This window comes from Dermacentor variabilis, chromosome 1 (assembly GCF_050947875.1).
Source record: "Dermacentor variabilis isolate Ectoservices chromosome 1, ASM5094787v1, whole genome shotgun sequence".
NCBI lineage: Eukaryota > Metazoa > Arthropoda > Arachnida > Ixodida > Ixodidae > Dermacentor > Dermacentor variabilis.
Window position 1 is genome coordinate 197,946,858 of NC_134568.1, and position 25,763 is coordinate 197,972,620.

Here is a 25,763-nt window from a genome sequence, read left to right on the forward strand (position 1 = left end):
AGAGAGAGGCGAAAGCGCTTGGCGAGCCAGGAAGGTATTCGGATACACCGCTTGGGGGACGTGACGGACGCGCGTACATCTTAGCGACGCCATAATTAACAGGCTCCTCGTGGAGCGAGAGTAGTGAAGTTGAAAACTAATTCGTTACAGGATCAGGTGGCTTTTACTAAGAAAATGCGCAACTTCTGTAGTAACCTTGAGGCGAAACCGGAGCCCTCCGTCCAGTGTGCCTTGCCATTTATCTCCATGCCGGCGTACTTGTGCTCGTCCCGTGCATAGCCGGCACAACAATCAACGCCGATAGCAGTGAGAGTAGCAACAAGCGCAGAACGAAAGCCAGCTGAGCGCTTTTAATGAGCAGATGGCTAATAGGCTGAAAATCACGCAAACAAAAATTGCTTTATATGTTCGATCGACGCTTCTGCCAATGCTGAAACAGGTGCTGCTCCGCGTAATAAATAAATAAATAAATAAATAAATAAATAAATAAATAAATAAATAAATAAATAAATAACAATTGAAGGCCAACTAAAGTAAGTGAAAAAATTCCAATCACTAAATTTATTTTCATCTTTCCTTTTTGTTTAGCTATCACAGGTGTGCGGCACTGATTGAAGTGATTTTTTCACGAAGCTTTGTTTGATCGACATCCCTTCTCGCTGTTTTATGTATTTGAAACAAGTGGATGAACCACCGATTGATGATAACGAAAAATACAAGGCAGATATACAGAGTCAGCAGTGTCTTGAAGGGAACTGCGTTCTGTCCAAAGTGAGCAAATGTTTTCGCAGCCACATATATTGCAAGGTTGGGACAACACTTAAGCTTTCAAATTATGATTTTGCTTTTGTCATGTAACATTTATTTCTATGCTAGCAACAAAATGGGAGCTTCTCGGACTATAGGTGCCGAGATTAGGACACAGGAGAAACAATACCGACGTGTAGCCAGCTTGAGACAAGAAACAGGCAAAAGGAACGCTGGATTATTTCTAAGCACCCCTGAATTGATTTTCTGTTACCGCTTCTCGTTTATACTATGTCGCTAACTTAAAACTATTTGTGGTGTTCGAAAACCAACAATATTTCTGGCGCTAAGAAGACAGTGCCGCCGCATAAGCAGGTAACGCGAATGTGCGCTTTGGCGGCAAACGAATAGCTATAATGAGGCGACAAGAACATAACAAAAAGCGGGCACCAATCGATCAACTACGTGCGTATAATAGACGTTTTTCACGTTTTCCTTGTCGCTGCCTGAACAGCCAGATTTTCCTGACTATACTGGCTTATTTTGCAATCACGTCTCTGAGAGAGAGGTGGATGTAAGAGTCCTCTCAACTTCCCCTAGCTTTTCCCGGCTTCCGATGTTTCCGAGAGGGCGTCTCACCGCCTTGGCCCTCCTCCATGCAACCCGAACCAGCGCTTTCCCGGACAGCGCGGTGTCTCGATCCTTAAACGTCGCGAAGGCGCGGCTTCTCGGGTAGACGAAGACGTTAAGCGTGCGTATACTTTTGACACGCAGGCCGTTGTGTTACGTTTACATTCGCTTTTCGTACCGATAGCCGTTTGCGACCCTGAAACCGAGGCGGGCCGGTAGGAAATGGCGTGCCCGACCCGAGTGAACCGGCGAGCCGTCAGGGAGCAGTTAATCAGGTAGGGCACCTCCTCTGCGCATCACGTCGTTACGAGACTTTGCACGCTGCCCCAAACTCCCTCCCCGAAAAAAAAAAAAAAAGAAACATCTCAAAAACAGCCGCGAGCGAAGAGGCGCGGTTGCTCCGACGCGGTGGCTGTCGTTTCCTCGAAGGCCGTGACTTTGCACCGGGAAGTTCGGACCGGCACCTGCCTGGCAGCGAACCAAAGTTAGCGCGCCCGCCAGACAGCGCGAAAGAACGGCGACTATGAAGCGCTTCCGTCAGTGCGTGCGTGCGGCAACGCAGAGAATGGGTGCCTCCTTTCTTTTGTCTTTTTTGCTAAGCAGCGGATCTGTACACCCCAATACTCGAGGGAAAGAAGGCCCGCGGAAGCCATGCCCATGCCAGCATACCAACACAGAACACACGTCAGGCACTTCTGCTTTCCCCGGACGAACTGGACGCACATCACGTGCGGCGCGTGATGCCTTGCGTACGAGCCGGAGAAAGACATCCTTCCACCGAGGCCGCGCCAAAGAGGAACGATCTTCTCCAACACCCTCCCCCTTGAGGTGAATGTCGGTAGGAATTGCGAAGAACATCAAACGCGGGGTAAATATCGCGCTAGTGTATTGACACAAGCGTCCCAGTGTGAACCTCTCTTATTTGCGCTGTCTTAGTGACGCTTCGTTTCGCCTATGCGATCATCCGTTTAAGCAGTTTGAATAAACCACACGTAGGAGTCTGACAGGGAGACGGCGTTATTAATGCGAAAACATTATATGCCCGATGATGCGAAAATCCGTCGGCGTAGTCAGCGTGACCAAAAAGATGGTACCAAAAATAGCCGACCGCACGCAGAGAAGAAAGGCACCCCCCCCCCCCCCCAAAAAAAAAAATGTTCGGATTGACGTCAGATTTGTCAGGGACGTTCCTGTGAATAAACTAAATTAATAACTTTGAAAAGAAACGTTGGCACGTTTCGATCTGGGCGGGAAATCGAACGCGAGACTTCGGTGTTCGCGCACCGTTCCCCGACGCTACGGTGGCTCCAGCATTCTGGCAGACTAAACAAAGAGTTTTGTATTAGGGGTACGCAAGGTGTTGGGGCCCACTAGCTGCGCATGCGCAGTAGCGTGACCCAAAGCGCTAGTGGGCTCCAACGCCTTGAGTCCCCCTAATCTAAAACTCTCTAATGTGTGCTGGCGAATGCGTTCATGAGCGCGTTCATGACCTTCCGAGGTCTACAAACGGTGTAATGCCTTCGCATTCCCACACATAAGCAGTCTTAAGTGTCTCTGCAGAATTTATTTATTTATTTATTTATTTATTTATTTATTTATTTATTTATTTATTTATTTATTTATTTATTTATTTATAATGAAGATACTGCAAATATTTGTAACTAGCGTCGCTGACCTTTCCACAACAGTTGATCGTGAGATGATGAAAATGAAGCGTGGCATACAATACAGAAAAGAAAAACCAAAAACGAAGGACGCGACACACTGGTTCTCGACTATATATTTGAGTATCATCGCTATAAAGCGCACATTACTCATTCGGCAATTTTTTTTCTTTCTGCATCACTAACGCCTACGGAAAAAGAAAAAGTAAGGACCATTTAACTCGGTCAAAACTTATGCTCCTTCTCTTCTTTGCCGCAAATAAAATGTTATCAAGATGCGGAAGACAGGAAGCAGCGACACTCTCCCCGAGTACTAAATTCAACCGCGGATACGCGCGAACATAGCAGCACTTCCTGTTCCAAGAATCTCAGAATGACAAAGGAAGTGCGCGTCGTCTGAAGCGAACACGAATTGGATTCCCGAAAGTGCGAGGAAAGCTTGCCCTGCCAACGCACGTATACTACACGTACGGGCACAAACGCGACGGACAGCGGCACAAAAACGGCGGTCTATATAGGAACAGCTCAACACACAGCGCGCAACGGGCCGTGGGTAGTCACGCAGCGAGCTCCGCTGTGCGAGACAAGGAAAACCGGGGAAGTGGAAATGACATCCATCGGAGAAACGGAGCTCCGGTACACGGCAGTGAGCGAAAATGAAATGGAAATGTTGCACTCACATACTGGGGTGGCCGGATCGCTAACACGCAGCGCTTGACAACGACTAATTTTCGCATAGCCGCACACAAATGACACTTGAGACGTTATTTTTCGGCGAGAGAATCGGCTCGGTTCGTTCTCTGCAGTGCATGCTGACCTGAAGAAGCGTCGCAACCTCCCGAGCCCCCTTCCCCATAGGCTCGCAGAACCATGAAGTTTCCTACAAAAATTACTAGAGGCAACTCTTGCGCTACGATCAATATACCATGGAAATGAAGGACAGACACATTTGTCTAATCTTCGTGCTTGCGGCTTCGGAACTCCTTTCGACGGTATTTTTCTTACGCTTTACTTTTCTGAATTTTCGGGCAGTCGTAGTTTTCTAAACATGACAGAGCAATAAGTCTCTTCACACATCCAAATTTATCGCAAAACATGCAACATGTAACGCAACAATTTGTTTAAAATTATCGATTTGTAAAATCGCAAAGCAGTTTGAAGCCAAGAGAAAGATTAAGCAAATGCATGTACTGGCCATCATTCCCGTGCTGCTTGAACCGCCATTCTTTCAGCTCCTTTAGGCACTATAGCGGCAGAGTTATTTAAAGGGACACTAAAGCGAAACAATAAATCAGTTTAGACTAATAAAGCATTGTTTGAGAACCCTGCAGGCAGTCATTTCAACATAATAGTTTGATTATTAGATGAGAAAATGAAGGTCGAAGTATCAGTATTCGAATTTCGCGCCGAAACCCCGACGCCCGTACGTCAGTGTGACGTCAGGAATTCCAAAGTATATTTTCTCATTTGGGTATATTTTCGCAGTAAAGGTTCCCGAAACTTGCCGTGTTTAATATTTGGTTCCTTTAGAACACAACGTAGTCATTCTGTACCGCTATATAAGTAAGTAGGCCTTAGAATATGCCATCAAAATTCATTACGTCATAGCGACAAGGTGCGGGAACTTCGAGGAGGCGTCGTCACCCATCTTTCGGTCTTGCGCTTTTTCTGGCTTACCAGGCGTATTATTGTGGTAAGAGTGGTGTTTTTAGTGTCGTAGAAAGGTAATTTACTGATGCAGAAGAAATAATTTTTCTCTTTAGTGTCCCTTTAAGGAAGCTTTATTGGTTGACCAACACAGAAAGAGAAGGGCAATTGCAAGGTCCTCATATTCGCAACCTGCGGCACTACATCTAAGACAATTTCATAAAAAACTTTGTCATGAACTATCCCTAATACTAACCACTTACTGGAGAGGCTTAACCATTAAGGTATTTAGTAAGGTTTAACGTCCTCTAATAAATAAATAACAATACTAGCGATGATATAGTTGTCATGTAAGTCTAAGCTTGCAATATGCTGTTAAAAACTTATGGGGTTAGTTACGTAAGTATGTACACTTGCGCTCGTTCACTCGTATGGGACGCTGTGAACTTCTGTATATATTCTGGGGACAATTTCATGTTTTTTTTTATGCAAGTGTACACGTTTATGTTCTGCGCCTTCCTATCTGACTATCTCCTGTGGCTTCTTGGATTGATGTGCCGAATTTTGTCTTCATGCTCTGTGACTGTACCCAGTGTTTTTCGGCTCATTTCGGCTCATTTGGCGATTGCAATTTGTTTGCGATCCTTCGTGGCATCGCAAACATATTTGCACTATGGTGATGTCTCACAAAGCGGAGACATGCTTTGACTGCTTTGAGAATTTTTCTTGTGGTCAGTGAGCTAATCTAACCACTATGAAGTTTATTTACAGCTTTTGTTCTCTACTACTCTGTCACGAGTGTAAGCACCATTTATATTGACTGCTTGCAACAATTTCACAAGAAAATTATTCACGTGTATGGCCTGGGCATATACGCCATATGAATTTGTTCTGTGTTGCATGCGCGCGTTCATGACACTTTTTTCAGTTCGATTAACTACAAGTCTCGTGCACCGTAGCCCCGTGCGCTTTTGAAAAAAGAAAAACCCATCACCACCAGCACTAACAACAAGAACAAGAACAAAAAAAAAAAGACCAGCAAATTATTGCTAATTTGGAATTAGACTAATCCCGTTGTTTTGTTTTGTTTGCTTTCTTCTTTGTTCAGTGGTGTCGAGTTTATGTGTTCGCGTTATCTTTTTTTCTTTTCTTTTTCTATTTTTGATGGCGTTAGTTGCTTACTTGTGTATGGGGTAGCTCAGCTGCCAATTTCTCGGCATATCTTTAGCTAACAAAGAACACATTTGAATTTAGAACTCTACCTCGATATATATATATATTTGGCCACCTGCGGTTTTGCGACAAGGCATGATCACAATCGTATCCCCGAAAAGATCAAGCTGGGTTCACGATATGTAAATACATCTCTACATAACCATGCATGAAAGCAAAACGTCACGCAAGAAGACCATATCATTTATTGCCAGCCACATAACTTATGTTGGGGGAAGGTAATACAATGTCTCGCGCGGTACACCTCGGCGTCAAGGGTGTCCATTTCGACCTGAGTACGCCTTTGCTGCTTGCTCTTCATCAGGCTAGCAAAACATATATAGTAAAACATAAATAGTAAAAAGAAAAACGTTATCTGAATTTCCGCTAGTAATCCAAAACCAAATAAATAAATAAATAAATAAATAAATAAATAAATAAATAAATAGCTTTTGTGCACAACTTTGCTCCTTGTAACTTATATGGATGCTTTCTCCATGCGCACTTAGTTTCAGAGGGAAAGCCAACCACAAGGCTCAACACACTGTGCGGCGGTGCCAGCATTTCTGGGTCCCCTCTTTCGCTGACGTTGCGCACTTGTGCTCAATGTGCAACCGATGCATATGATTGTCCGTACTTGAAGGGTGGCGTCTTGCTGTTAGCACGAATACAGGGCTTCCCTTCGTAACCAGGTTAATAAGCCAAATAGCGGTGCTTATTAACCAATACCAGCACACGCAAAGCGCAGAGAAACGTGATCGAGGAAAGTAGACAACGTTCGCCCTCTATCGTTTTTCCGGTTAGTTTATGCGGACGCAGTGTGTTCGTAACTATTTAACATTGCCAGCTTTGCTAACTCACATCATTCGGAACAGTTTGAGCTATATTTAATTAGTGCAAGAACTAAAATACATCGTGAAAATTTTTTACCACATTTCTGGAATGAAGCATACCTAGCTAACTGGGACAGAATTGACAAAGATTTTTGTTCTCAAAAGTTATCTGCCATTGTGCGGCCGCCTTCGCTAATAATATGTTCGATGTAAATGAAGGATGAGTGCTTGAACCGATGGACACCATTCGGAGAACGACCTTTGCGCAATATGCTTCGAAGTAGTGGTCCACAAAGCTACCTTTCTATACGTCCTACTATTGCTCATGCCAGAGGTGTTTTACTATTTCTTTCTTTTTTATCATTCTGCGGATATTGTCGGAAATTTCGGTAGAAGTATGTGCGGAGGTAAGTTGGAAATGTGAAATTACTCGTGCCAATTATTGACCGAAATTTCTCATTCAGTCGTGAAGTGCGAACACCGTGCAAACCTTGCTTATTAGCGGTTTTTTCTTTAGCTGAAAAAGAGTAACCACTGCTGTAGCGCGCAAGCGCACGCAATAGTATAAATGTCAGCAAGCGCTGTCCTTTACTTGGAAACGTCCTCAAACCATGTCGTCAAATAAACCATTCCTATTGATCGGCATCCAGCTGCGCACGCGCCTGAACCCTGATTACACAAAGTGCTAATCAATAATGGCCAAAATAAGCTTCTTGTATGTGTCATCGATCTCTTCTTTAGGGAGGACATCGAAAACGCCGCGCGATGAGTTTCCACAGTCGCGGTGCATTACAGGGCTGTCGGTTCTCTCACTTTGGTAGTCGTGGGCTAGATTACGACGGTCGTTTGATAAGTGTGGTAAAAAAGCAATTAAAGATACCACATTTGCAGAAAACAGTATTTTATTTTTCAACATAGTTCTATTCCAGCTCTAAACACTTCTTCCAGCGGTGCTCCATTTTTTTTTTTATCCCATCAGAAAGAAAGGACGGCTCGAGACCCTTGAAGTAATCATTTACCACTCAGATAGCCTCTTCATCTGAAGAAAATTTCTTTCCGCCCAGCCAATTATTCAGCTTTGGAAAGAGGAAAAAGTCGCATGGAGCCAAATCCGGCGAATAGAGTGGATGAGGCACAACCTCGAAACTCGTGCAATTTGGTCATGGCAACAAGCGACCTGTGGGGCGGAGCATTGTCTTGGTGAAAAAGGAGTTTTTTCCGTGCTAACCCAGGTCTTTTAGTGCGCAGTTTTTTTTTTTCAGATGATCTAGGAGTGCTGCATAATATGGTCCTGTTAACTTTTTGCTATTATGTAAGTAGTCTACAAAGACTATTCCTCGAGAATCCCAAAAGACAGTCGCCATCACCTTTCCAGTTGAACAAACAGTCTTTGCCTTTTTGGAGCACCTTCATCAGGCCCAGTCCATTGCTTCGACTGCTGTTAAGACTGTGGAGTGTAATGATATATCCACGTCTTGCCAGCTGTCCCAAATCGACGCCAAAAGTCCTTCGGATTGCGATCAAGCATCGATAAACGCTTCTTCGAGAAGTCTGCCCTCATGCGCCTTTGGTAGATCGTCAGCAGTCGCGGCACCCAAGGTGCACAGACTTTCTTCATCTGCAATTTCTCACGAAGAATATTGTGAACTCTCTCTCCAGAGATGCTCACAATTTCAGCTATCTCAAGTAACTTTATTCGGCAGTCTTCCATGACAATTCCATGAATTTCCGATACCATTTTTGGCGTGGTGACCTCCACTTGACGCCCGGGACGTGCTTCATTTTGCGTCGAAGTCCGGCCACGTTTGAATTCATTTATCGAGTAGTAAATGATGTTCAGTATTGGTGCAGAGTCTTCATGGACTTCGCTCAACTCGGCTTTAATTTGGGCAGCCGTCCGTGTGTTTTAAATAAAGATGTTTGATCACGGCTCGACATTCAACTTTTTCCATTTTGGCGGTAATCACCACACCGCTCAGTGCCAATTGGGATCAGAAGCTTACTAACTGTCGGTACCAACGTAAACAAGTTCTGCCGTCATATGAAGGGTGCTTCTCACGCGTCACCTAGAAGAAAACAGAACTGTAGCGCCATCTCTTGTATTTTTCCCATACTTATCAAACGAGCCCCGTACGATAATCAGGAAGCCTGTACGTAATAAATCATATATTTCGAAAAATGTTGTCCTTCCTAACGGGACGAGCAGCTTATAAGTGATTGGGCCTGAAGTTATTGCACGAGCTCCCCTAAGTGCGCATGTCGCGATAGCGTCATAACCTAAAAAAAAAAGAGAGAAAAAGGCTTGAGACGTTATCCAGCAGCCGCAATGCTCACGCTTTCCCTGCTATATGTTGTTTTGTTTCGTCGCTTATGAACGCGCAAAGGTTGTGTTTCTGTGAAGGTACAACGACGACCTAACTGGTAGAAAAAAATACGGTGATAAAGCTAATAGTGTGCTCTAGAAGCAAGCACAGTCTGGAACCGCCAACACGAATCGCTGAGCGAGCAGGTTGTAAGCGCCAAGCGAGATCAGCGCTGAGAGAATCGAGCACACATGCGCCGCGTTCGCTTTTCAAGATCTAAAACCAGCGGTTTCCGATAGCATCGCTGCGGAAGCGCCGCATAGATTGCGGCTTTAAATGTGTCACGGTATGTGATTGTAGAGCATCGGTCTCCGATCGAGGCCTCGCAAAGGCGGAGTTGTCGACTTTCGCCCGATTGCATACACACGCGAAGAGAGCGTTAACGCGCCCCGTTGAAGTAGCGTTTGTATTCGGATCTTGGCCGAGTATCCTTTCAGCACTGAGTGAAAGCACTGATTGCGAGGGAAAACGTACATGCTCTACAGCCTTTTATGGCGACCTTCAGGTAACCACTGCGCTGTTACACTTACAGGTGCAGGTATACAGATATACAGTCTGCAGACTGGCCTGACAGAAAGACGCCGAGGCGTCCTGGATTCTCTACCACATCAATAACCGCCAACGCTATTATCAGAATTAGCCGGTCGTGATCGGTGAATACCAAAAATGTATGCAATCAAGCGAAAACAATCGCTGTACAGATTTAACGGCCTGGTCATCTATTCATGAAAGTGGTCAGTGGCAGTGAGCACAGAGCAATGGAAGCGGAAATTTATAAACATTTCTGGAGCAAATAAACACTCGAAAGCAACAAATATGTCGCCAGCCTCTCCACAATTGTAAACTGTTGTATGATTGACGTAACGTAAAGCGTATCCTTAAAGCAATGAAGCAGTTCGTGACCGCAGTGAAGCAGTGCGGTACCCGTAGTAGTCATTCGCATAATATATAGAAGATGGTACAAGGAAGAGAAATTTAACACTGTCTATATAGTGTGTGATAGAGGACCGTAGAAAACAGTCACCTAGCATACCCGAGGTAGATGACTCAGGTCGAAGTGGACGCTCTGGACGCTGTGGAATAGTTTGGAATAGGATTACGTTATAGGGCCCTAGAAAACATTGACTAGCGGTGGCCGATTATCCGCTCGCTCGCTTCTCCCTTTCTCATGTATATACACCTTCATTTAAGTAGCCTCGTAAATTGGTGCGGTACCCCTATTTTAAGTCTCCTCGCTCACATTCTACCAACTAGTTCTTTTCAAGGTAGACGGGACCATCGACAATACACACTTTTAGTCCGGTTTTTGGAACACACAGACCGACATCATTTAAACGAACGCCATATGGCCCCCTTGCTCGAAGATCGCGCACCTCGGTGCAGCTGCCCGGTGCAGTAGTACGGCCCGCGAACACATAAATCGCCGCGCGAGCCAGTAACCTAGGACATGCGGCAGAATAGTACATGCGCACGACCTTGCCTCCAGGTCTCCCGTTACATACGTATGCTCGAGGGCGTAAAACTGTATCTACCGCAACGCAACGGGAAGGCCACCACTCCCGGCAGTGCTTGTGTCTGTGTTAACCCACAAGAACGCGCCTATATGCCGCTGAGTGACATGCGAGCGGTGAGGTGGCTGCCAAGCGCTTGAGTGCAGTGGGGTCGTGCGAGAGCCCGGGAGCCTGCGTGCTCCAAACTCCTCAGTCTCGACAATAAGATTTTTATGATGATGATGGTGCGGCTGCTTGGCCTCTCGTTACATGCGCTTGTCCGTAATGTGTCCATATACCTTGGGCACCGCAGTAGAAGTGCGCCATTCCCATCGGTCCCCGTCTCGAAGTACAGCGCAGTTCTAAGAACACAAACGGCCGTCGACTGCGGAAGAATAAACAACCTGCGCGAGTGTCATGCATGTGGCTCCCGGGTTCCAACGTGGTTATCTTCAATGCATGCAAGTTTGATCATGTCAGCGAACTTAACTCCCGGTCTAAGAAGTTTTGCCATATTAACAGGTCAGCAAGTCGGTTCATTGCTGTGTTTAAAATACTTCTCTGTGACTCGTATCAAGGACAAGCTGATCAAAGGTGTTCTATATTTTCCCATGTGCAGCCAGACTCACAACAAGGAAAAGGCGCACGATGTATACGATAAAGAAAACTGCCTGCGTGCGTCGCTTCAAACATTAAACGATGGATCCGAGTTTATATCCCAGTCATCATCGGTAGGTACCTCGTAAACGTTAAGTGCGAATCCACTCTATACAAGGAACTGTTCACTGAAGTAAACTTTTTTGTCAAAAACAGGAGGGAATTCGTACAAATGTAATACCAATAGACTGGTAGATGACAGATATTAACGCTTACAACAGCATGGCGTAAATGTTATGACGCGTCAGCTTCGCAAGCTAAAAAAAAATTAACAAAAAATAATAAACGTTATTGAAATTTTGTAACGGCGTGCAGCGCAATCATTTTTTTTTTCTGAGAAACGTACACATTTTGCCATCATGTTGTCTTAAAACATCTTGACAATTCTGCGTTCAAGAGAACAGCCCACAGCACGGCACGCGCCGCCAAAAGCTTCAAAGAGCAGCGCTTGTAGCGGGTTAGCCAAGGCGATAACTGATAGCTAACCGGTTTTAAACCGCGTAAAGCCGGCGTCCCAAAACTAGGACGAATACAATGACACGCAGGGAGCTCGAGGAGATGTGAGCAGACGGCGCTCTCTATCAATTTCCGGAATTTCGGCGTAGGGGTGTCTTTGCACTCCGAGTCCAAAGAAAATGCGGCCACCACGGTTGGAAAACAAAGCCACGGCCTCACACTCAGCAGAAGAACGCCGTAGCTGTTGAGCCACCGCGTCTGAGATATCCTCAATATACGGTGTATACTGCAGCTTCGCTGCTGAATGCCAAAAACAAGAGAAGCGAGTCTTTCGTTAGTCTTTTTGAAAAGAAGAATGATAGTGAGCAGAAAGAGCCGCACAAAGAAAGAAACCGCCGCTGCCTTTCGCCCCGTAAGTGCATATATGTGCCGAGATGCAGAGCGGAAGGGAAATGTGCACAGACTACTAGATATTTCCAAGTATACCTTCTTTTTCGCAAGAAAAGCGCGGTGCCACTGGAGGATGTCAGAAGGGCGCGCCTTCCTGTTTAGGCCCTCGTTCTTCTGGTGGCAGTAGATACGGCATTTTTCTTCTCCTCTGTTCTTTTTTATACACATGCCTGCTTTCGTCGGTGTCTAGGGCAATCTGAGACGCGTGCGAGGCACTCGCGAGCGATTGACGAAAGCTGAGCCGCACCGGCGCATCGGATCCCAGCTTCTCAGGTCGCTGCCAGAAAAGCTGCACTGTTTTCGCGCCGGAGATCGCCGCTTTATGATAGTCGGCCGGAGCAAGGAGGAGTGTCGAGCAGTGGCCGAAGAGCGCTCGGGCGCGCACTGCGAGAGCGCAAACATGGCCCATTTGAGGAACAAGTGAAGCAACACAAAGACCAGCAAACAAAGCAACAGAAAGCGCACCAGGAGGTATAGAGGGCCAGGACAAGGACGGGACACTGCGATCGCGCGAGAAGATGCAATAGGCACCCTAGCGCCGATGGCGCACGGGTGGATAACGAGAAGACATCCAGTCCAGCCGACCCGCGGTGTCTCCGTACTCGGCGAGGCTTGCGTACATGAGCCGCGTGCCTGGAGGCGAATAGTGCACGCTTCGTTTAATTGATGCGGCACGAAGAAAGGACTACAGCGAGACGGTCACAGAGAGGAGGATTCAAGAGCGACCGCGGTAAAAGCAAGATTGCTTTGCGCAACTACATGCGTCCAGCTGATATGCACGTGCGCTGTCGCAAGCTTACGGTCATGTGGCCGTCCACTTGCAGTGCAGTTAACGCGACGGGAGAAAAACATTTATTGGAAGAAAGGGCACGTACGAGAGGGAAGGCTCGAAGCAGATTCTGTGTAACATCGATACAGGCGCGCGAATATATTCGGGCAAAGCATAAAACAGAGGACGACACAGAAAAGCCACCGTAAACAACATACATCAAGCAAGGGAGATTTCTCTAAAATATGAGTACTATGGTTGTTGCTGAAGCAAAAAAAAAGTGCACATTCCACGCCCTGTGGTAATGGATGCTAGGTGAAACATCTTGCACCTAGCTCGCGATGGGGCATTGTTTGGGGTTTTGCAAAGCGTTGCCCCATGGAGCAACGTGTCTGTGTAAGGCGAGCATTTGTGCGCGTGACGCGATATTGTAGGGGTGAAACTGAGGATGAGAAGGTACCCTGCTGGGGGGGCGGGGGGGGGACGACATGACCGTAACTGAAAAGAGGGACACAGCAAACCCAGCTTCGAGCTTTTCGTAGCCTCCCTGCCTTTTCGCTCTCTCTGAAGCTACACTATGTCCTCTCGCATTCACCATTAGGCCATTAGAAGTAACATTTTACTCGTTGAGCAGCAAAATGTCTTTGACACGGCAAAAATAACGATCGTCGCCCTGAAAGGCGCCGCGAAACCTTGTTTGACCTGAGCGCGGCACGCTGGAAAACAAAGCCCAGTATCCCAGCTTGCCCACCACGATTGCTTAGCGGTGCGGGCGCCATGCGACGAAGGAGGAGATCGGCGATTCAACTTCGGACAGCTGTGGTCACGTTTTGACGGTGGCAGAAAACAGCTGGTTACGCCGACTTCGGTGATTCATAACATTCATAACGTGGGAGAGGCGACATTTCTCACGGTGCCCATCACTCCTATATAGCGTCTAAATAGCCCAAAGGTTTCCCTAATTCTTCTTTATCGACCAAAACCATCCTCTGCCCAGGCCAACCTAACGAAAAACAGAAGGGAAGTATATAGGGGAACAGACGGGGAAAGAGAGAAATTGAATAAATAAAAGAAACTATGATATGCGCTTCGTTGGCGACGGATCTTTCCACGCGGCGTGCGCCGCACCTTTTAGTATTTTACTGCAAACTTTCGCGTTTCCTCAACGGGCTTAAGAGAGAAATGCAGTCGCCAAGGACAGGTGGGTTCTTTCAATTTCTTTTTTTTTTTCCTTTTCTTTGCTGCCGCACTCGCAGCTCCGAGATAAGACGCGCCATCTTTAGCCGCGTGCCACGCTCGTACCAGACAGAAAATATTCGCAGCGTTGAATACGAGGCCTGAAAAACTGGCGGCGCCGCTGCGCCGACGGGGGCATTGCGCTGTAATGCAGCGGGTTCGATCACCCGGGCTAAATTTAAATGCGCGAAGACAACAGTGGCGTTCATGCGCTAATGCTTTACAGCGGCCTTTGAAAAGCGCCGCGCCGGGGCGTGTGAATTAAACTTCAGCGAGGCCGTAACGCGAGACTGGTATACAAAAGCAGCGCATTTATAGTAACGGATTTTTTTTTTAATCCGCATTCACGTCTTTACTGTCCGACGTCTGCGAGACCCCGTACTCAGCACAGTGTGCGATTGACACACGGCAAGGCCGTGAAAGCACAGTAACTGCTCGTAAACTCACGCGCTGAATGACTTTCGCGGGAAGCGACAGTGACAACGTCAATGGCCGCGCTAATAATGGAGAAAACGTCCAGTGTACAGCGTGTTTTTCGATAGGTCGAATTTTCAGGCGACGTCTCTCCGGAGCTCTACGCGACAGAATCGTTGATTGATGTAACCGCGCGTTATGTGTCACGTGTCACCCTGCCGACGTTGCTGGGTGGCGGTCAAGCCTGCCACAGTATACACACAGGGGTTTTGTTTTGTGAGTTCGGCACCTTTCGCAATAGTGAGCTGCAACACTCTCACGGTTGTTGGAAATCGTTTACGACTGCATTCACAGAGAGTCGGCGGCTCATGCCAGAATAACTAAAGTGGAGGTCAAATTAAGCCCTGTGAAATTGGCGTCTCACTATTGCACACGCAGCCAGCGCCTACCGGATGCCTTTATTTCCTGGTCATTCCGCGAAGTGAGGCCTTTGTCTTTCTAGCGGTGTATTGAAAAAAAAAAGAGAGAAGATTATGTGTATAAATACACATATTACTTGATTGCAGCGACGTTGCTCATGCTGAAATGCCAACCTGCTTACTGTGCTTGGAAAACGCATAAAGAGTTAGCGACATTGCGTGCTGTTATTTATTCCATTGCCCTTGCAAAAGCGCTTGATTTTTCCTTATACCTCTCATCTTTCCATTGTCTCGTTCCCGTATCCCGCTTTAGGGAACTTCCCCGGACGTTCTAAATACCCACGTCTTCCCTAATTTATTTGGTGCTTTCGTAAAAAAAAAAGAAGCCTGGCATAATTTAACAATATTGCCACAGCCATTTCATGAACATGAAAGTACGATGAAGTCAAGGGACGAAGTCAGTGCCTCGTAATGGTTCTATTGCTACGTGAATAACGAAGGCGCATATATGTGCTCATAATTTAGCCCTAGTTTCATCATGTAACACACGTATATAATATGCAACAAATGTCTTTGTCACTGCAATATGCAGACCTCTGCTTTTTCTTTTTTTTTTTTGCCGCGCTTATAAAATCACGGCAGCAGAAGGAAAAGAGCTTCTGACGTACTCGCGCACTACTGAATCAGACGCACGGAGCAAGCGCAGGGGCTGCCAATTTTGCCAAAATAACTGTCATTGGAGCTACATAAGAGGCAACTTTCGTCGTTACATGTGGCTCTCCGGGCCAATAATTGGCTAGGACAACTGGAGGAAGCAGGGGAAAGTCCTGACTGATCGAACGGCATCTCCGTCTCCCAAGAAAACGTCGCCTCACCTAACTGCCTATCAGCGCTCACCGCGAGCGAAAACAACATTTTGGATAAAAATTATTCCTCAACCACCGGGCGCCGTAAAGCCGCGCGAGTGGCACTAACCAATCGCAGCCCCCGTCGACAGCTTGTGCCGAAAGATGCCACCGAGGGTAGGCGGCGAGCACGTGTCGCGTCACGTGGGGATGCCGCGGTTTTTTTCCCAAGCTGCGCACCGAGTTACGCCGAGGCAGCAGCAGTAGCCGGCGGGAAGATGTATATAGGAAAACTACACGCGCCTCTCTCCCGTGCGTCGCGGCTTGGACGAGGAAGCGGCAGCAAGCCGCCGTGCTTCTTTCAAGGTAAAAAAGCACTGCAAGAGGCTTTTTCTCCATTCAGGGAGGAGAGGGTCCGCGTGCACGTCTTAATCACGCCTTATCGCGCGACCGCAATTGTCGCCAGAGCAATGTGCCCGCGCCGGCACCGCAGCGAGGCCCCGATGGAGCCTGCCCGGCATCCTCGCTCCCGTTATCTGCGCAGAAAATAAAAGCCGCCCGCCTCCACCATCCAGCACGCGAAAGAGAAAACTGCGAGAGAGAGAGCGCATTCCCTTTGGGAGAACCAAATGGTCTGTTGCGTAAGGCTGAGCCAAATATGCCCTAAACCCATAAAAAGTTGTGACCGCAGTGGCGCCAGTCAGGTGGGCCCCAGGTCTGCCGACCGCGGCCAAGGGGTGGTGGAGATGCCACCTGCTCAGTCAGCGCGTGTCATCGCCCGAGGTGACCCTCGCGAGCTATACGGCACACCTCGCTTTATCAGGACAGTTCCGGGGCGACAGGTGTCAGAGCAGTGCAATGAGAGCTGGATAGGTTAGCCTATACAGCCACACGCCCGGCATGCTGCTGTCTCAGAGCGAGAGAGATGAACGTGCACGCTGACGAGATGCGCGAACAGGCAAAGCAGTTTCCCGACTAGTGCAGCCGAGTCGAAAGCAGGGCTTCGATCGTGGCGCGCGACGCGCAGCCTGCGCTCCTTCAAAGTGCCAACAACGACCGGCCGATCGGGGCATGCATGCATCAAGAGCCTGGTTCAACGCAAGCGCCAGGTGTAATCGTTCACCTCAGCCCCGCATGGGGAGCGAGTTGTCACATAGTGCCAAGTGTCATGGCTGCTTCTCCCGTACTGATTCTGTCCCGTGTGCTGTCGGCGCGAGTGCTGTTGCATTTCTGTTCAGCTCAAGTTATAAATGGGTTTCCGTAGGTTGAAGTAGAAAATATACCGCGGCTACTACGTTTCTCTCGGCTTTACAGCGAAAGTAAAAACAGTAAATAAACATTGTTCGTATCGGCAAAAGGGGATGAGAAAGTTGGTACGTTACGGTCGCACTGTCGCATCTTCTGAACATGCCACTTTCTCGAGCGCCTGACTGCGGCAAAAGTACCGCATACGAATAACTTGAGGAGCTAGGCCAAATGCTGTAAGCTATACAGCTCACATGGTCCCAAACACATTGGGAAATTTATGGCACCCTCTAATACCAGTTTACTGGAGGTGGTCCTCTTCTAGGTATTAGTTACCAAGCCCGGTATAGAAGATAAAGAGAAAAACCACGAAAAACTTGAGCCCCCGACCTCGTAGCAACAAAACCCAAAATCTAGCGAAACATTTCGACGCCGCGGTACCCGGAGAGCTTCTCATTCTGTAGCGTCGGAGCATGTTCAAGGGCAAGGAGGCGTTTCCGGTCCCTGTGGAACCTTTTCGCCAGCCCTCTTGCCACCCACCGCGGTGGCTCAGCGGCTATGACGTTCTGCTGACGATCACGAGGCCGCTGGTTCGATTCCTGGCAGCGGTGGCCGCATTGCTAGGTCTGTGGTGAAATGCGATTGCATTCGTGTACTTAGATTTGGGTGCACGGCAAGAACGGCTAGTTGGTCTAAATCAATCCGGAGCTATGGCGTCACTTTTAGTCCACCGTGCTGTTCACGAAAGTGAAATCCCAGAATTTATTTACTTAGCCCTCACGCCAGCTCTCGAGCTCAGAAAACCCGGGGCCGAATTCGCAAAGCCTTTAGTTCTCATGTGATTTATGCCATCAGCTGGCCGCCTTCAATAATAATATATCCAGAGTACTGCCTGGAATTTCCTCTTATGAATAATTCTAGCATAACAGGCTTCTGTAAATACGAGTCCTGTGGGGCGCATGAAATGACATTTTTCACTTCAGCGAGGACTCCGCTTGAAGACTGGGACGGCGTATTCCTTCTAGAGCCGGAAGAACGTTGGAGCCGAGTAAGAAGACGTGCATGACTGCTATTAACGCAGTTTCTGTTTTCCTCTGGGCCAGTAAGGAATGCACTTGATTGATATCCGCATTCTTCACGATCTACCTATAGTCCATTACCGGGGTAAGAAATATTCCCACAGATTACCTCGTTAAGCGAACGACGCCAGGGCAGAGTACATCGCAACCGAGTGCTATGCCTGCCAGGCTCGTTCTCGAAGCAAAACATTTTAAATTATGATCTGGAAGGGTATTGTGAAAGTACTGGCCTTTCACGATCGCCATTTTCCCTGTGAGCCAAGCATCACGGACTTCAACACATTCATAACGCCTACTTAATTGTCATATATGCGTGAATAATAATAGAAAAAAAAACGCCAATGTGCAGATTTTACGTTTTGAGAAGTTAGGCCGTCGTCCAACAGCCAGGCCGTCTCGGTAACGACAGGGAAAGCCGAGATGAGGCCAGAAGTCCTTCCCCTGTCATTTCCGAATATCCTTCTCTTACGTAACATATAGGCAAATTAGGCGCTCGATGTCACTCCACAGTCCAACGGGAAGCAAAGAGCCGCATGCAATCACATCGGCATTAAACATGACTTAAAGAGCAAGAACGGAACCAAAAATTAAAAGCGAAAAAGACATTGCAAGCAGTGGTGCCGACAATCCCACTGTGGCAGTTCTCAGAGAGTTATTTTTTTCCTCGTTTCCTTCTTTGTCATAGCGTGTCGGGCTCGCAAACCAATGGGCAGCAATTGTAAACGCACATTAAAGTTGGAAGTTATTCCCCTTGGTTGCATTCGTACGCTCCATTAGCGGCAGTGGCTAGATCGCCCCTTGGCTGTCGCACGCTTGTTGTTCCTTCCTTGGAAGGGGAAATCATTTAGAGGAGCTCCTCCGCGCACCCCACCGTTATCTGCGCGGTCTGAGAGCAGTGATTCTTGCGCAGAGACCCCCCCCCCATCTCGGTTATTCTCAGCTTCGCTTCGCGCCCGGTGGGAGAGTGATATGCGGCGCGGCTTTCCTTTCGTCGCCCGCACCGCGGCTAGCGGCCAGCGGCACCCCCCTCTATTTCGTGCCGCCCACGCCGGCCCACTGTCATCGCCACAGCGCCTTAGAATAGCAACGTCCGCGCAGGCAGACAAAGCGACTTCACCGTTTCGCACGAGGGGCACCTTATTTGCTTGCTCGCTTCGTGCTCGGCATAAGCGCGTGCGAAAGACCGACAATCAAATGGAGATGATGTAAATGAGCCGAAAAGACGTGGACGACAGCTAAAGACGAGACACACATCTGTGCCTCGTCTTTACCGATCCGCCGCGTCTTTTAAGCGCTCATAAAAACGACGTACGGCGCGAAGGACAAGGACTGCGAGAGACGACAGACACTGCGCCGTTTGTCGCAGCGTTTGTCGTCTCTCGCAGTCCTTGTCCTTCGCGCTGTACGCCGTTTTCATCATAAATTACCAACTAGCCCAAGCAACCACCCTAGTTCACTTTTAAGCGCGTTTATATCATCGTCACGTCAGATCAACTCGTCCGAGTAGGTGTACTAATCAGAAGGAGATGACCACAAATTGACAAGTATAGTACCCCACCACACTCGCGCAACCAATCTGTGCACGTACGTGCGTGCGTGTGGGTGGGTGTGCTTTGCGCGGTTCAGTACCAAGGTATTGTCATCCGGGATCGACAAAATCAGAGCCGCAAATGAGAAATAACGCCACATTCAATAACGAAGACAGCTTAGCTAAACGAAATACTCCGGACTACAAGAGCGACCGCTTCGCAAACCGAAGATCAATTTATTAGCTATTTCTCCGTTTACGCACTAATTCAGCAGAGACGCTCGAAACACAAGATGGAAGTCTAGCATCAACCACTCTTGACCCAGATCGACAGTAACAACATATGACCTCCAAATGTCGCTTTGGCATGCGATGTTCGTTACGAAAAAAAAAAATAAAATAAAAAGAAACTACAGGTGAAAAGCCCGATCCAAATTTACTGGCTTCGCCTTTCCTTGATATGTCCCAGCTAGATAATGAACAGCTCGCTCACGGCTTTCTCAGCCATTCTTCCAAGTCTGCGTTCACTGCTTCCGCGCAGAGTGCGCTCGTGTTAATTTAAATGTCACTTGTGTCAGAGCCATAAAAAAAATTGAAGGAGAAATGAAAACACTTTCCGTGAGTAGGCTGGCGTATAGAGCCGCTCACATGGGGCAGCCTTACGTCAGCCACAGCATAATTAATTAGCCGCAGTTTCGAACTTAAATCAGGTCTGATGTGAGGCGTTGTGAAGGACCCTTGCATGAGCAAGTGCCTATGCCACCAATCACCGCAAAGGCCGCACGGTAATGACATAAAGAGAATAAAAAGCAGAAAAAAAAGAAGACAAAACGATTGGACTAAGCCCACGCAAAGGTTCACAGTAGAACCTTTACGTGCGCAAGTCGCGACACACGCTGAGAGTCACTCTCAGGACCGACGCAGTCACACAGCAGAAAGCCTCGCAAAGGTGACGTTATTTTGCATAGTGAACTCTGTGAAATATGTATACACTGTGTCCTGGTTATTCATATATGCTTATCTTCATTCTTGGAGTGTTTCAAAGACGGCACAGTAATTGACTTATTCTCTAATCGCAGCCTTAAGAAAAAAATATAAACATAAAGATTAAGGAAACAAATATCAAATTCTCGTTGTAAAATAGGTGAGGAGGGCATTTGCTTTATTATTCTTATCATCTTAGAATCACCAAGCAGCATCTCTTAAAAAAACATTGCGACTCTCTTTCAAGGTGCATCAATTTTACGCAGGAAATACTTGACTGTCTGAAAAAAAAAATGAAAACAGAATGTACTGAAGAAAAAAAAAAGACGTAAATAATGGAAGACGTTTTCGAAGATTCCGCTTTTAATTTTCTGCGAACAATGACACTAGGGATGATAGGTTAGCAGTCGTTTGCTGGTTAGCCACAGGCTACCTTTGTAGTTACCTACATTAAATCTTGTACTTTTCGCTTAAATGAGTTTCGAATAAGCATCTTCTTTTTTGCTAGTCAAAGTGCGCAGCATGCACCAGACGGAGCAAAAGATTTCATCTGAAAATGCTGTCAACGCCTCCATTCATGAGGTAGAGAATGTCAACAAGCCTTATTAACTAGAACAGGAAGCAACCTGCGCACTCGGTACATTGATTGTCGAAAGTGTCACGAGGGTAAAAACACACGCGCACACAGAAATCGAGAACTATAGAGAGAAGTTCCAGAACTACGTTTCCCTTTGTATGCTATATGCACCGTAGCCGCAAACGACCGCTTAGTCCTCGTGTGACCGCATGTCCCAATTCTCAACGGAGTGTGGGACACGCACTGTCGCATTGCCGCCATAGTGGCACCACAGCCTGTATACAAGTGGACATATAGGAGACACACTCACCTATTTTGGCGAATCCAGCGATGATTATCCACACCGATATAATGAACGGTGTGGCGACGTGGTGAAAGTCCACCTTGGCAACCTGGAAGCGCTTGGGCGGCCCGTCACGCTCACCGTTGCCGTGGTGTCCGGCGGAGATCGCGTGTCCGCCGCCGAGTCCGTGGTGGTGGATGGGCGACACGATCACGTCGTCCGTGCTCGCCGTGTGGTCGTCGGGGTCCGGCGGCACGGCCTCGTGGTGTCCACGCGACGCACTGTCCACCACGGGCGCGCGCGCCTCGTCGGCGCCGCATGTCCACGAAAGCGCGGCAAGCACCGCGATCCACGTCCACAGGGCGCGTTGTCGCCACAGCAGCATCGCGACACTGTCTCGCTTATTTCCTCCTTTTCAGCACGCGCCTGTAAATTACGAGATCGCGGCGGGAGCTATCATCGTCCAGGAAAGCGTCGCGGCGGTATTATAGGTGCAGCAGGCCGCGCCGGCGGCGGAAAGCAGCCACCATCGTCGTGAGCGGACACAGCGGCGATGCCGCGTCAAGCGCAAAACAACGGCTTGTCGTCTGCTTGACGCGGAGACGACACCTTCAGAGTCCGGCAGCTTCCAGCTGGGAAAGCGGAAGCGGAACGACGACGACTTCTGCTTTGTGCTGGGCTTTCCTACGCTCTTGGCGGCAAGCCCCTAGAAGATCACTTTACTCACTTGGCGGTACTAAAAAAAATGCAGAGCGCGTGAAGTGAAAAAAAAAAAAAGGAAGAACGGGTGTATGTCTCTTCCTGCTACTGCCACGAATCGGAAAGTGGAGCGGCACAAGCGAAATATATTGCTCACAACTCTGCAGCCAGGCAAGCTCTTCAGAAAAGTCGAAACTAAAAGCAATATCGTCTGCTAGGCTCCCCTCGTTTTCTTTTCTTGCTCCCGCAACTCTGAGGCCGCCTATCGCGCTTGCTCCAGAAAATCAGACGCCGCCGAGCACTGATGCAGCCGGGCGAGAGAAGCGCGTATATCGCCGGCACGTCAGTTTCCTCCCGGCATCACGGGCAAGAGCATCGCTCTGGCGCCTCACTTAACCCTTTAGCTCACCGCTACTAAAACCGGTGGATCGAGGGAGGCTGAAGTGATGGGTGACAGCGCCTCGTCACTCACGCAGAGTCACCCCGGGTGCGCGCCGCTGTTCGCACTGTCACACACAGCTGAGCAGCCAAGCCGACGACGGGAGCAGCCGGCCACGCCGGCGCAAACAAAACACGCAAGTCCGCTTCCCCGCAGCAGAATGCGGTGGTCCCACACCGACCGACTTCGCGTAGTCTACTGGAGAACTGCAGCCGACCGCGCCGGACGACGACCGCTTTACGCGGTCGAATTCTCTCCACGCCGGCCATTGGTGCGGGAAAAGACCTGACGAAACGGTGACGCCCGCCGACGTCACGCGTCGTAAGCGTGCCGGCGTTCTCTCCATTGGCTGGCAACCACGCCGCGGCACGGGACTGACGCGGAAGCGCGCGGCCAAGAGAAAGGATTCGCGCGGCGCGCGCGCTTTGGTTTTGCAGAAAGTAAAACGGGTGCGAGTTGGGCCTACAGTTAAAGCTGCGGCTTGTCAACCGCTTTTGTATGCCGCTGCGATGCGCAGCTGAAATAATCACTCCTTGCGTTTCGCTGTGGTTCTAGTATTACCTCACGTCGCTCACAATTGATGTAAACCCCGTGTATTGAGTGTACGTCATCAGAGAAACCCAAGCCCGCTTTCACCCTTATTTATATAGCTAACGGGGGATGTAACCTAATATAACAGACTAATATCCTGTTTTCAACGTGAAAGTCCAAGTTGTAAATTTAAATTACGGAGAGTTAGTAGACTCTAATGCAAGGATATATGAGCGCGTATTGCTGCCTGCTCTACATTGCTATAACGCGCAAAACAATCAGGATAAATAAAACCATTGTTAAATTAATTTTTCCAGTTTCATTTTGCAGCTCTACATCAGAGAAAGAAGTAGGTATTACCCTTGTTTGTAATAATGGTAGTACTAGTCATATTAGTATCAAAGGCCTCAGGCACGTAGCCAGGATTTCTTTTTCGGAGGGGACCCAACCCAAGGTAACTTTTCCGTCCAAATGAGTACTTTTACTAGTACAAATGTGAATAATGCCCACCGTTCACGATAAAGACGCATAGACCCGGAAAAGATAAATGAAATAAGGTGTATCTCGCAGGTATACGCTTGTGCGACACACCTCTCCTTTGCTTGGCAAACAAGGAACCACATCAAATGGACTCGTGCAGGAAAGAAGCGCAAGAAGAACACTGACAAGAACAAGTAAACAAGCGAAAGTGTAAAATGAAGATTTCTAGTAGCGTCTTTTTTTTTTAATTAGCTCTGGAAGAAGTGTAGAGAAATATATATTTGATGAACATTCACAGTTCTATTGAATCCCTCGTTTACTGCTCTACCAAGTGCCAAAATCGACTCGTATTGTTATTTATGAAGTTGCGTAACGATGCGTGGCTGCCAGTCCCGTACAACCACGTAGAGCGCAGGACGCTGCGGTTCTATAGACGTACTGTGCCCACCTCGAAAGGTTAGAGAAACACCCACATAAGCACAGCAGATAAGTGGCTATACGTCAGGCGGTTAGACTGATAACGGTAGAAGCGTCATTCGAAACACACGAAATCCTTCTCCCCTTGGCGGCGTTTTCTCTACTTTCTTTTTAAATAAAAAGATGTTGATCCATAAATATTCTCACCAACAACGGTTAAATTTGTTATTTTCGTTTTTCTTTCCATGTTTGGCTCTTTACTCAGCTCTCTTCCTTATTAGATCGCTTAATTTCTCAACTCCTTGCGACTCTTCTTTCCAGTTGCCAATTTTGCTCGAAAAGTGCTGTACAATTAGGGAAAAACCAGACGACGTAACGGGTGAAATTCATATTGCTTATGGGCTTAACGGTTATTGCAGGGTTTGACGATGGACGCTGTTTTGCGTGGTGTTATTTTCCACCTCATCTAAGCCATATCACGGGTATATAGTTCCGAGGATCTGCCAGCGTCGCGGCGAGCCGTCACTCGAGAAAATAAAGAAGCAAAAGGAAATGTTAAACGCAGCTGGCGTTGTCTCCGGCCACAACTCGTTCCACGAACATACAGACCGGCTGACTACGAACCGAATCCCTTTCATGGTCCCTTGAACAGTCTAAACAAAGAAGGTTGAACTAACGAATCAACAGCGATCCGCGTGACCGTTCCAATGAATGGTGACAACTGAATGCATCTCGAGTTATACGCGCGGGCACCGAATCGATGAGAAAACTGGCCTTCACACCCCAGGAGATGCCAATAACTACCACCATCCAAAAGGAGAGAAAAATGCAGCAAAATGTTGACCGCTGAATAGCTGTCAAGTCTCAAGATTGATCTGGTGGCGCCTGAGGAATGTGTGTGAGAAGTGGTGGCCCGGGTGGGGCGCTATGCCGCTTAATTTTCGGGGGGGGGGGGGCGGCAACACCCCCCTTCTGGGTACGTGCCTGAGAGGCCTAATGAATCCTCTTTGGATTATGCAGCAGTCAAACAAACGGAAAGTAGCACAGCAAGCAGAGTAAAAAAAATTAAAAAGAAAGAAAGAAAATCACTGGACGCCCAGGTTTTAGCTTGCTCAACGATGTAGGGTTAACTGGTTGGCTGTTTAGATGCTCAACTACGAAAAGGGAAACTCCGTTGGGTCAAAAATTAGTCATCTTCGGTGCCATATTTTCGGCAACACAGTATCACTGCCTGCCTGGTTATGTTTCAATGGTTTTTCTGACCGTCAGTTGTTCGCACCCATTTTTCTTTTGTAACTTGCCTTTGTATTTACAAAACATAGTTTTGCACTGTATTTCGGGGTATGCTCATGCCCTTACTGTATTATCTTCGTTATATGTTTTACTCTTTTTTGGGTTACACGCAAAATTTTGCTGGTTATGCATATTACTCGTTTTTTTAAATAATGAATGTATGTAAGGAGATTTCGGTGTCTCGTAGAGGTGTCGGCTAAGCCTCTGCTCCAACGGGCATTTAAAAAATTAACACTCTTGGAATAACAAAGCGCCGGCAACGCAAAAGCACTCAAAAACGAGTTCCCGCGAGTAGTTCACAAATCGTGACACAAAAACACTAGTTCACAATCTAAGTTCATAAGATAAAACACAAGTGCAATGCTATCTGCGATAG

At 47.7% G+C, this 25,763-nt stretch overlaps 1 protein-coding gene across 1 annotated transcript in view; it reads right to left on the reverse strand.

The window, feature by feature from the left end:
- Positions 1 to 22,888, reverse strand: part of LOC142590597 (sodium/hydrogen exchanger 3-like) — a 241,047-nt gene extending 218,159 nt beyond the window's left edge. The window contains exon 1 of the mRNA XM_075702912.1: positions 21,556 to 22,888. Within this exon, the coding sequence (XP_075559027.1) occupies positions 21,556 to 21,913 (358 nt within the window). The 5' untranslated portion in view covers positions 21,914 to 22,888. The remainder of the gene's footprint in view (positions 1 to 21,555) is intronic.
- Between the last annotated feature and the right edge of the window lie 2,875 nt (positions 22,889 to 25,763).